The 12,894-nt window shown below is 39.6% G+C and overlaps 1 protein-coding gene and 1 long non-coding RNA gene across 2 annotated transcripts; one reads left to right on the top strand and one right to left on the bottom strand.

The window, feature by feature from the left end:
• Positions 1–2,805: 2,805 nt before the first annotated feature.
• Positions 2,806–4,245, bottom strand: LOC145233420 (uncharacterized). The gene is made up of 2 exons (XR_013861091.1): positions 3,919–4,245; positions 2,806–3,535 (listed from the first exon to the last, which is right to left on the bottom strand). It is a non-coding gene; the product is annotated as an uncharacterized LOC145233420 (long non-coding RNA).
• Positions 4,246–6,795: 2,550 nt separating this feature from the next.
• Positions 6,796–7,919, top strand: LOC145232650 (uncharacterized). The gene is made up of 2 exons (XM_080097314.1): positions 6,796–7,635; positions 7,835–7,919. Exons 1-2 carry the CDS (start codon positions 6,824–6,826, stop codon positions 7,917–7,919), a joined length of 897 nt encoding a protein of 298 aa, XP_079953440.1. The 5' UTR covers positions 6,796–6,823.
• The last annotated feature ends 4,975 nt before the right edge of the window (positions 7,920–12,894 follow it).

Here is a 12,894-nt window from a genome sequence, read left to right as displayed (position 1 = left end):
ATCGATATTACGTCACAAAACTTCTCGGCAGCGTCATCAATGCTACACGTCATGATTGTCAGTTCATGACCTGTTCGCGGCAAATCTGGTGCAAATGCGGCTTTTTATTTGAAGTCATAGTCAAGATGAACACGGCCCAACAGTAAATTGTGCCATACAGGGTCACGCCCCCTTTGGCTGACTTTCCCTTTCCGTCTCGCGAAAACCCTAACTTCCGCAATTTGCCTTTTAAGAATTCGTTCTGGAGCACGTCCAACCAATACCGCGAAAACATTACAAAGCAGCGTTTGAGCTTTTTTTAGATGCAGAATCTATTTAGATGTTGTGGGTGAGTCCATCTATAAATGTTTCTGGGCGCGTCAAAGTTCAATGTCACGGCTGATTGAAAGACAATATTTCTCACACAAGTCTGTAACTGCAGTTTTTGAAATCCCTGCACCATCGAACTTCTACTTTCGGGTTCGGGCTCCAATTTCAGGACCGTTTACAACTCTACTTAAGACTTATACGGTTGGGGGTAAATAGGCCAGATTGTTACTATGCGGCCTGCTCCTCTGCACAATGTCGACCTGTGCAAAGTTGAGCGAAAATGCAAATGCCGGTGCGAAGACGATTGAGCTTGACCCAGGTAGGTCTAGGTTTCTAGGGAAATGCTTTCCAGGTGGTGATCATGAGCTGATGACACTAAAGAGCGCATGGAGTCGGGAAGTACATCTCGTCACAATCGATACATCGTGTATTATAAAATCACGTTTAAAAATACAACAATCATACAGTGGTAAAAGCAAATACAGAACAAGTGCATACGATATATAAGGTTGCTATCAGTTTTCCAAAGCGAAGAAGTTTTTCATTTCCTTAAACTTCGCTGTGACGTTCGCCCGAGGAAAGTCATCTTTGTTTCCAAGATACCTGGACATAAAATCATTTGATTACTTTACAGTTTCTTCCCACCAACTCGGCATTGTGTGACAAATGTTATGTTCTATATTTGGAAATTAGAACTGAACAAGTTTACGGACTATTTTATTTTAACGTTAGGTATATATTTTATTTACGAGTATACAATCTTCACAGAACTCAAACCAATCAACAAAGCTTGTTGAGCTAACTCCAAACTTCTAAAATGTTGACAAAATTTGGGTCAGGGCTTTATGTCTCAAACCGAATGTTTTGACTCACGTTTTGATCATAGACTTTGCTTCACTGAGTCGCTGTTCGTATTTCAAAATCAAATCGTTGTTGTCAACTAAATCCTGATCGGCTTCGCTTTTTGCTGGTCCATCATGCACTCGTCGCGAACCAAAAATCCATTCCAAACGACCAGTTTGACCAGTTTCGAGCGCAATTTTAATGCAAGCGGCAGCAGGAATATGCTGGTAGCGACAGTCCCCAAAAAACGGCATCTTCGGTTTTGCCATTTCGAGAGCCAAAGCATAGAAGATATGGCGATAAACTGGGTCAATTTTCTCCAGTGATAAGTTCCAGAGCTTTGGAAAAACTTCTGCAAAATCTTTGCGCTTTGTTTCAAGGTCAAGTGGTTCATGACTCGATAGCCCTTGATTTCTCCATCTGCTGTCTGAAAATATTTTATCCCAGTACATTCTATCTTCCTCAGTCTTTTTTGGCAAAGTTATAGGTTCCACCCGACCTTCAGTGAACACAACAATCACTGCATCTGGCTTGTTATCTAAGGTCAACACGATACACATGCCAGGTTTGTAGATTTCTTTGTCGCCAAAAAACGAAATGATTTGTCGAATAAGTAAGTTTCCGTTCGAACCAGAAACTTCAAGCGATTTGTAAGTTGGCTTGGAAAATGTTATTTGCTTTCTTAAATTCACTTTGATTATTCGAGTTCTGGCGACAATTTTTTCTTCCAACTCTCCCCCTAACCTTTCCATATCCCACAAGTCAGGCATAACGTCATCGCTGGTCGTTATTACGTCACAAAACTGCTCAACGGCGTCATCAATACTACACGTCATATCTGTCAGTTGAAGTCTTGTTGGGAAGCGATTCGAAAACAAATCCGCTTCATATTGAATTTTCCAGTTCATATATACAAGCAGATTGCGCCATATCATTGAAAGGGGGCATTCCCCGTTTGCAGACTTTCGTTTCCCCTTCGGGTGGTAAACCTAAACGCGCTACGTCACAATGCAAGGGGTTTTGAGTTCTACGTTGACACAGTAAGGTCATTACTATCAATTTCATATCACTGGTTAGATTTGCGTTATTTGTCCATTATCGGCTTTAATAATGATTAAATATTGCAGCAAATTCTAGTGTGAAAAATGTTTACAACCAACATGTCCCTGACGCGTCCAGCAACGTTGTATGTTATGGATGAACGTAAGACGAGATTTCACTGATCAAATTCTCACCGATGCTCTTTGTTCTGGTGTTACGCCACGGCTTCGGTAAATGAATAAAAAGGAATGTGTTACGTCACATGTAAGGGATTCGATTTACGTTGCTGAGGTGGCCCACAATACTTTATGGTAAATATATCGACCAAATAGTTAATACTTAGCTGAGCGTCATGAACTTTTTCACAAGAGCGAAATCTTGGTAAGAATCCAACATTATATTTCTGTACAAAGCGTGGGAATTTTTCGTTGTTTTTTACAGTTTCATTTGGCATCTTTGGCGACCTTCGTAGTTTTTAATGTATAGTACGCACAGAGCTGTAAGCGAAGCCGAACTTGACCCGGTCCAATTGCTTTCTTCAAATTAAGCCCGTTCTAGAGCCGCAACTCAACAAAATTGCGACACAGGTGTAGCTAAGTGTGGAGTCAGGTCTATTTCAGCCCGTTTTATTAAAGCCTTACCCAGAACCCGATCTGAGATTACCAGGACGAATTTGTTTACACTTTGAATCACAATTACAATAATACAGCACACAGCGAAATTTCCTTCAGAAACTTATGCGACACGGCTATTCGTTAATATTCAGGACACTTGTATCACGCTTATTGGATTAAATACACCTAAAGTTATAACTGGGACCAACCCTGAAGCGTAAATGCAGACCAGCGATCACGGCACAATCATATCGCAATCACGGTACGCCTTGTAGCGAGGTGTTTATTCGAGGTGCATCGTAATAGGACAACACAATGTGAGAATACGCTGCATAAGACGTCAGAGAAAGAAGGCAATCTGTCCAGTTCGCTGTAGTATGGAAGCACACGACAACGGTAGTGAGAGAGGCCGCTACAGTCTGGCCTTTTGGCGTTAACGCCTTCAACAGGTGTGGTGTACTATGTTGCTTAGTACAGCCCTATTAGCATATAACATAACTTAATGGTGCTGTTTTAAAATGAAACTTTGCGGGTTGTGTGACAAAATAAATTGAATTATAACATCATAATCATATATGTGATAAACACAAACATGTAACAAGTGCACACTATATACAGTGTTGTCCTAGTTTTCTAAAGTTGAAACTAGTTTTCTAAGGCGAAAAACTTCTTTATTTCTTCAACCTTTGCTGAAACGTCTTCATGTGGAAAGTTTTCTCCGTCTTTGTCTTCCAGATACATAAACATAAAATAGTTTCATTACTACCAACGACATCGTCATCGCTTGAGTACGTTTTGTTTTGTTACTGGTTGTTTGCACCCAACATGTTTGCATATAATTAACCGAATATCCGCTAAATGTCGTTCACATTTTGCCACTTAACTTTTGATAACATCCGGATATAAAAAAATGAGCAAAAATTAGCCAGACTAGTTTGTAAAAAAAGTTTTGAGAACGCCATGACTTATTAAGATAGTCACACTAATTTCTAAAACAAACGATTTGTTAACGAACGTAATAAACTAACACGTTGAGTGGTTTTGCCAAAATTAACATTCCACATCTGAAAGAGATATACTTCTCTATCTCAGTTTGAACGTGTAAACTCACATTCTGATCAAGGCTTTTGCTTCACGAAGCCGCCGTTCGTGCTTTGGAACTAATTCAGATGCGTGAACTACATCTTGACCAACTTCACTTTGTGCCTGCTGTCTGACTCGCTTTGTACGCGCCCCAAACACATTCTCCAAACGACCTGTCTGTCCGGTTTCAATTGCGATTTTGATGCACGCAGCAGTAGGATTATGCTTGTAGACATCGTGATCCACATGAGACTTCAACTTGGGTTTTGCCATTTCTGATGCCAAACCATAGAAAACATGGCGATAAAGTGGATCAATCTTCCCGAATAGTGAGTTCCAAAGTATGGAAAAATTTTCTGCAAAATCTCTGCGTTTTGTTTCAAGGTCGTTTGGTTCATATTCTGTTCTTCCTTTTTCTTTCCAAACCTCACACCTGCTATCTGAAAATAGTTTGTCCCACAATGCTCTTTGATGATCAGTTTTCTTCGGCACTGTAAAGGTTTCAAGTCGACCTTCTTTAACCACGACAATCGCTGCATCCGGTTCGTTATCCACCGTCAACACGATACACATGCCAGGTTTGTAATTTTTTTTGTCGCTAAAAACAGCGATGATTTGCCGAACTAGTAAGTTTCCGTTCGTACCAGAAACATCCAGCGATTTGTAAGTGAGCTTGGAAAACGTTAGTTTTATTTTCTTCTCCTGCACAATTTCTTCAATTCTTTTTCTAATTTTTTTCTCCAACCCTCCCCCTAACTTGTCCATGTCCCACAACTCAGGCACAGCGTCATCGTTTGTCGTTATTACGTCACAGAGCTGCTCGACAACGTCATCACTGCCACACATCATTTCTGTCAGTTCACAACTTCTACGCAGCAAATCTGGTGCAAATGCGGGGTTCTTATTTAAAGTCATAGTTCAGCAGATAAACATAGCCCAGCAGTAAACTGCGTCTTACAGGGTCACGCCCCCTTTGGCTGAATTTCCCTTTGAGTCTCGCAAAAGCCCCAACTTCCGCATTTTGCCTTTAAAAGCATTCGTTTAGGTTCACGTCCAACCAATACCGCGAAAACATCACAAAGCAGCGTTTGAGCTTTTTTTAGATGCAGAATATATTTAGATGTTGTGTGTGTGACGACAGAAGTCCATCTATAAATGTTTCTGGGCGCGTCAAAGTTCAATGTCATGGCTGATTGAAAGACAATATTTCACACACAGGTCTGTAACTGAATTTTTTTGGAAACCCTTGTACCATCGGAATGATGTAATAACATCACCAGCTAATAGTTATCAAAAGTTTTTGTAAGTACGTGAGACGACTAGGTTATTTCAACAACCAACATCGTTGTGGCATGTCACGACATTAGCAACACCGAGTCAACAAACATATGTATGCTCATTACGTTGCATGAAGTATAATCAACACCAGTTTGATTAAGATAAACATAATTTCATAACTGGGATCAGTCCTGAAGCGTCCATGCAGACAAGTGAACACGGCACACTCATATAGAAATCACAGGACGGATTACTTCATACTTTCTGCTTCAAAATTATCCTAATGACTTTTATACTGCAAGCATAGCAGCATATAGTATAGAATCTTCCTGGGTGCGTTGAGTCGCTAAGGAAAATTGATATTACACGTTTTGTACTTTCAGTTCTGTAAACTGGGATTCTTCTTCGTATGAGCAGGATAGTTCAGAAGATCATCTATTTAAATTGATAGATTCGTCGACAGCTGTCCGACTTTAAAACCCATTCGGATGACGGTAAATGTTGCAGGATGTTATGATGTGTTCTGATCTTCTGTGTCAAGATATATGTGCATTGACGGGCGAAAAAAGAGATTAAGCTTGACACAGGAAAGTCCAGAAAATTGCATTCCAGCTAGTGTCGAGCTGAAGACGACACTAATGAGCGCTTGGAATCGGAAACTGCTTCCTCGCCACACAAGCTTCCATTTGTGACCTGCCCATCGAGACACACCGGTGCCATGCAGCTCATTAGATTCGTTTAGCAGCTCCAGTGAAATGAATGTTGTGATTTGTGTTGCCAGTGTCCTATGTTGTGAGAAGCCAGGAGGCTGTAAGGGAGCATGTGTTCAGGTTTTTTGTAGTAAACAAGGCAGAAATAGTACAGCTTTTTGTACGAAGCTCGGTTGGCAGAATTCCTGCTAAAACTACAGATTTGTCGTTGATGTGGCCAGCGCAGGCATCTAGAGTCTAGACACGAAAAACAATATGGCGCCGCGAAACCAGACTTTGGCACAGTAGTCGGTAGAAGAGCGTACCATTAGTCTCTTTATTTTTTGGGCCTGTCAAGATCTATCTTATTAACACCATCCTAATAGCCCGTGTTTATATTTTTTAGGTATATGATTTCCACTAAATTTGAAATTTTCGTGAGAGTTCTGTAACGGAGGTCCCAACTTATTCACTGTGGTTCGCCCACTCCAATATATTGTGCTTCCACAATGTGTTTAATAAACGCCCTAAAATAAATTTTATTTTTGTTTTTTTGTTTTGTTTAAGATAGACAATGCAATGGTGAACGAAAGTTTCTCGACGAAAGATGAAAGCAAAACCCTTTATCCTTGCTTTGATTGTTCACAGCATTCACAAAAACAAGTTTATTTTTCCAACTGTCAGGACTATATTGCGTTACTTTGGTGGCGCAATGGTAAACAATGCCTTCAAAACATGTTCGAAATATCCAATATGTAACAGGAGAATAATAATTTATTGAGTGACAGCATTGTGACAAAGTACTTTGAAGTAGAGAGAGTCAAGTCGCCAGAAAAGGGATTCACCTTTTTAACTCTATTGTGAAATCTCATTCTTAACCATGTTTAAAAGGACTGGGACTTGTGAAACGAAAGCTTCACTTGCGAGTTATAAGATTATCTGCAGACAACCCGTAAAGTGCCAGTCATGACGTGTAGTATTGATGACGCTGCCGAGCAGTTTTGTGACGTAATAACGACGAACGATGACGTTGTAACAGAATTGAGGGACATGGACATGTTAGGCGGAGCGTTGGAAAGAAAAATTATGAGGAGAATTCGAGTTTTGAAAAAGGACCGGCAAATAACGTTTGCAAAACCCACTTACAAATCCTTGGAGGTTTCTGGTTCAAACGGAAACTTGTTTGTTCGGCAAATTATTTCAGTACTTAGCAAAAATGAAATTTACAAACCTGGCATAGGTATTGTATTGATGGTAGATCACAAGCCTGATGGGGCGATTGTTGTCTTTAAAGCGGGGCGGTCAGAAGTTATAACAACCCAGGGAAACCCGAGATGTAATACCGTACGCTGGGACCACATTTTTTCTGACAGGTTGTCTGAGGTTTGGAGAAACAATGGGACGTCAGGTTTCGAGCTGACTGATCTTGAAACAAAACGAAGAGAATTTGTTGAAAATTTTCCCAAAATTTGGAAATTACCATTTGCGAGAACCGATCTAGTTGATCGCCATTTTCTTTACGGCTTGGCATTCGAAATGGCGAAACCAAAAATGCCGTTTCATTTGGATCACCATGGCATCAAACGCATTCCCACTGCTGCTTGTATTAAGATCGCAATGGAAACTGGTCAGACAGGTCAGCTGGAGATGGTATTTGGGGCGCGCAAACCTCCAAACCCACAGGCAAGAAGCGAAGTTGGTCAAGATGTAGTTGACAACACTGAACATATCCCAAATCATGAACGGCGGCTTAATCAGGCGAAAGCCTTAATCAGAATGTGAGTAGAAGCATTGGTCTAACTCTAACCAAATATTGGTCCACTTTTTCAAATAATAACTTCAAATTTTGTTTGAATATCCTGTGATTTTCGTCGAATAATTTGGGTTAAAACTTTGGGTTAAAACAAGTCAATTTACTTTGATTTCTTTAATAGAACGCAGCTTGCTGTAAAATTTATAATTTTTTTTAACTTTAAGGTATCTGGGAGACAAAGATGGCGAAAACTTTCCACAGCAGAACGTTAGAGCCAAGGTTGAAGAAATAAAGAAGTTTTTCGCCTAGGAAAACTAACGACAACTTGTCAGTGGACAATGTATTAAGTGTACTTATTGTATGTTTGTTTTCGCCGCTAAATGTTTGTAAATTATTTACATTGCTTTGCGCCTTTTATGTTTTGGCAACAAGCTTAAAACTAATGGTTTTGTGGTTTACATTTTCCAATTATTTTTGATTGACGTTTTTACTACAAGTCGCATTTTATTTGATAATGATTGACCGGCAAACGAGATGCAAACCTGTATTTACTCTGTGCTTGTGTCTAAAACTTCTCAATGAGCAGGGCAACGACACAAAAGTTATCAAAAGAAATTAGTTTGCAACGTTAGTGTGATGGAATTGCTTTTATGACAAATAAGTATGAAATAACTTTAAAACGTTATCATACAAGTCACATTTGTTCATCAAACCCGAAAACATAAGAGAATGTTTCCAGTACAAAATAACGAATATTCCGCTGCACGCTTTGACATCTCTGCGGGATCATCAGCGTGCCGCAGAATACAGTTGAAGAATCACTGGGTTAAGTATTAACAATTTGGTGGGTATTTACTTTAGAGTATTGCGCGAAAGCTCAACAACGTAAACCAAAAAGCTTACAAGTGGCGCGATACATTCCTTTAATCATTGATCGAAGCCAAAGTGTAACACGAGAACAAAGGGCATGATGGGGAATTTGATGGTTGAAATGTTGCTGGACGCGTCAAGGATATTTTGATTGTGAACTTGTCCAGACTCGGAAGCTGTCGCAACATGTAAGTATCCTTTGAAGTCGATAAAAGACAAATAAGGCAAACTTTACCAGTGATGAAAAACTATTAATCTCACTGTGTCAACGTAGAACCTACGCATGTTACATTGTGACGTACGTATATCGCGATCAGGTTTATTACGCGAGGGGGAAACAAAAGTCACCTAACGGGGAATGCACCTTTTTGAAAGTGTGGCTCAATCTGCTTGTATAAGTTAACCTGGGAACTTCAATAAAAAGCGAAGTTCCATCTGGATCGCTTCCCAACAAGACGTAAACTGAAGAACATGACGTGTAGTATTGATGACGCCGTTGAACAGTTTTGTGACGTAATAACGACAAACCATGACGTTCTGCCTGAATTGTGGGATATGGACAAGTTAGGTGGAGAGTTGGAGGAAAAAATTGTTGCCAGAACTCGAATAATCAAAGTGAACTTAAGAAAGCAAATCACATTTTCCAAGCCAACTTACAAATCGTTGGAGGTTTCTGATTCCAACGGAAACTTGCTCGTTCGTCAAATTATTTCAGTTTTCAGCGAAAAAGAAATTTGCAAACCTGGCATGTGTATCGTGTTGACGGTGGATAACGAGCCAGACGCAGTGATTGTCGTATTTAAAGAAGGCCGACCTGAAACCTTTACTGCGCCGAAGAAAACTGAGCATCAAAGAGCATTATGGGATAAAATATTTGCTGATAGCATGTGTGAGTTACAGAGGGAAATAGGAAGAACAGAATATGACCCAAATGACCTTGAAACAAAACGCAGAAATTTTGCAGAAACTTTTTCCAAAGATTGGAACTTACCATTCGGGAAAATTGATCCACTTTATCGCTATATTTTCTATGCATTGGCATCAGAAATGGCCAAGCCCAAAATGCAGCTTCATTTGCATCACGATACATACAAGCACATTCCCATTGCTGCTTGCATTAAAATTGCGATTAAAACAGGCCAAACAGGTCGTTTTGAGAATGTGTTTGGGGCGCGTAAAGGCCGAACCAAACAGGCACAGAATGAATTTGGTCAAGATGTAGTTGACAACACTGAATTTATTCAAAAAGGCGAATGGAGACTCAACCAGGCGAAAGTAATGATTAAAATGTGAGTATAAGCATTGGTCTAACCCAACATTGAAAAGTCAATTTTTTTGAAATGATAACTTCACAAATGTATTGATTCAGACATCTTCTGGTTTTTCGTCGAATAATTCAGGTAAAAACAAGCCGTTTTACATGTTTGTTTTTTTAAATTGAACGCAGCTTATAGACGCAATATATTTATCTGCTTGAGAGGAAGTAGAAAACATATTTTATGTTTAGGTATCTTGGAGACAAAGATGGGGAAAACTTTCCCCAGGCGAACGTTACAGCAAAGGTTGAAGAAATGAAGAAGTTTTTCGCCTTGGAAAACTAACGACAACTTGTCAGTGGACAATGTATTAAGTGTACTTATTGAATGTTTGTTTTCGCCGCTAAATGTTTGTAAATTATTTACATTGCTTTGCGACTTTCACACTTGGCAACAAGCTAAAAATGCTTTTGTGGTTTTAAATTTTTCAATCATTTTTGATTGACGTTTTTACTACAAGTCCCTTTTTGTTCGATGGTGCTTGGACGTCAAAGGAGACGCAAACAAAAGACCTGGATTTACCTGGTACTTCTGTTTAAAATTTCTCAATGCGCAGGCCAACAACACAAAAGTTGGTAAAAGAATATTCCGCTGTATGCTTTGACATCTTTGCGGGCGCATCAGCGTGCCGCGAAATACAGTTTAAATATCACTGGGTTAAGTATTAACAATTTGGTGGGTTTTACTTTGAAGTATTACGTGAAAGCTTAACAACGTAAATTAAAAGCTTTCACGTGGCGCAATACATTATTTAATCATTGATCAAATGCGATGTGTAACATTAGAACAAAAGGCATGGAGGGGGATTTAATGTGTGAAATATTGCTGGACGCGTCAGAGACATCTTGGTTGTAAACTTGCCCAGACTGGAACCTGTTGCAACATGTAACTATACTTTTGAAGCCGACAAACAGACAAATAACGCGAACTTTACCAGTAATGTAGACCGAAAAAAATGAATTGTGTCAATGCAACAGAGTTGTTACTCGGTCGGGTTTGGGTTGAAGTTTTTTTCAAAAAAGGGCCTGTTTTACACTCGGTGTCAGTTTTTTAAATAAATTTAACAAGCAAAGTAGCCGTTGCTAGACCCGACCGACCGTGTATATAGGCCTGTCAATCAAACTTTCAGGCCTAACGGGCTTCTCAAAAACGATTCGGGAACGAGCCGGGTTCAGGCTTGTACTTTCAGGTTCAGTCTCCAATCTCATTCTCGTTTAAAACTCTGCAACGCAGACACTGCGACGCTCGTTTCATCGCGACGTAGCCGGATCACGTTTGCCAGGTTTAGGGGAAACAGAAATCAGCAAACTGGGGATGCCCCTTTTCAATGATGTGGCGCAATCTACTTCTACATATATGTCTGTGGACTGGAAACGTTTTTAGAAATCTCATTCGTATCTGGATCTTTTCCAAACAAGACAAATCCAACAGCTATGACGTGTAGTATTGATGACGCCGTTGAACAGTTTTGTGACGTAATAACGACAAACGATGACGTTATGCCTGATTTGTGGGATATGGACAAGTTAGGGGGAAGGCTGGAGGACAAAATTATGGACAGAGTTCGAATCCTAAGGGAAAAGAGAAAGAAGCAAATAAAGTTTTCCACGCCAACTTACAAATCGTTTGAGGTTTCTGGTTCAAACGGAAACTTATTAGTTCGACAAATCATTTCGTTTTTTAGCGACAAAAAATTCTACAAACCTGGCATGTGTATCGTGTTGATGATGGATAACGAGCCAGACGCAGTGATTGTTGTGTTTAGTAAAGGTCGGGTAGAGGCTATAACCTTGCCAAAAAAGACCGATAAAGATAGAATGTACTGGGATAAAATATTTTCAGACAGCAGATGGAGAAATCAAGGGCTATCGAGTCATGAACCACTTGACCTTGAAACAAAACGCAAAGAATTTGCAGAAGTTTTTCCAAAAATCTGGAACTTATCACTGGAGAAAATTGAACCAGTTTATCGCCATATCTTCTATGCTTTGGCTCTCGAAATGGCAAAACCGAAGATGCCGTATTATCAGGACCGTCGCTACCAGCATATTCCTGCTGCCGCTTGCATTAAAATTGCGCTCGAAACCGGTCAAACTGGTCGTTTGGAATGGATTTTTGGCTCGCGCCGAGTGGTCCAGGGTTTAACAACGAAAAGCGAAGCCAATCAGGAATTAGCTGACAACAACGATTTCATTTTGAAATACGAACAGAGACTCAGTGAAGCAAAGTCTATGATCAAAACGTGAGTCAAAACATTCGGTTCGAGACATAAAGACCTGATGCGTTAAGTTCAGTCAACATTTCAAAAAGATCTAGTTAGCTCAACAATATGTTTGGATGGTTTAAGCATAATAAAGATATTATAATCATGAAGGAAGATATACATGACGATAAATTAAAATTATTCGTAAACTTGTTCAGTTCTAATTTTCAAAAATAGAACATAACATTTGTCACACAATCGAGTTGCTGGGAAGCAACTGTAAAGTAATCAAATGATTTTATGTTCAGGTATCTTGGAAACAAAGATGACTTTCCTCGGGCGAACGTCACTGCGAAGTTTAAAGAAATGAAAAATTTCTTCGCTTTGGAAAACTGATAGTAATCTCTTATATCGAGTGCACTTGTTCTGTAGTGCTTTCTACTGAGTGATTTGCATATCTTTCAAAACGTGATTTTATAATACACGATGTATCTATTACAAATGTCCCTTGTGACACACCTGCAGAATATTTTCATCACGATTAAAGCAGCGGAAAAGAGAAAAAACAGAGGATTAATCGCGTTGCCGGGACTCTGTATGAGCGATGAATTCAACAGTTGTTTATAAGCGACTAATCAAAGTTTACTTTGGTTCACATTATCAGCTTTCTGGAATACTTATACCTGGCAGATTATGATGAACACCGGCCGTTTGTTCTGGCCACAATTTTGTCTTCCAACTCTCCCCATAACTTGTCCATATTCCACAACGTCATCGTTTGTCGTTATTACGTCACATAACCGGTTTGAAAACCAAACTTATTTTTGTAAACGCTAAGAAACATCGGAAGCTAGTCAAGTTAACATTAAAACTCGAGCAACTGTTTACAAACTGT

This window comes from Phallusia mammillata, chromosome 6 (assembly GCF_965637545.1).
Source record: "Phallusia mammillata chromosome 6, kaPhaMamm4.hap1.1, whole genome shotgun sequence".
Lineage (NCBI taxonomy): Eukaryota > Metazoa > Chordata > Ascidiacea > Phlebobranchia > Ascidiidae > Phallusia > Phallusia mammillata.
The sequence above is the reverse complement of the archived record's forward strand: the minus strand, read 5'-3'. Positions and strand labels throughout refer to the sequence as shown.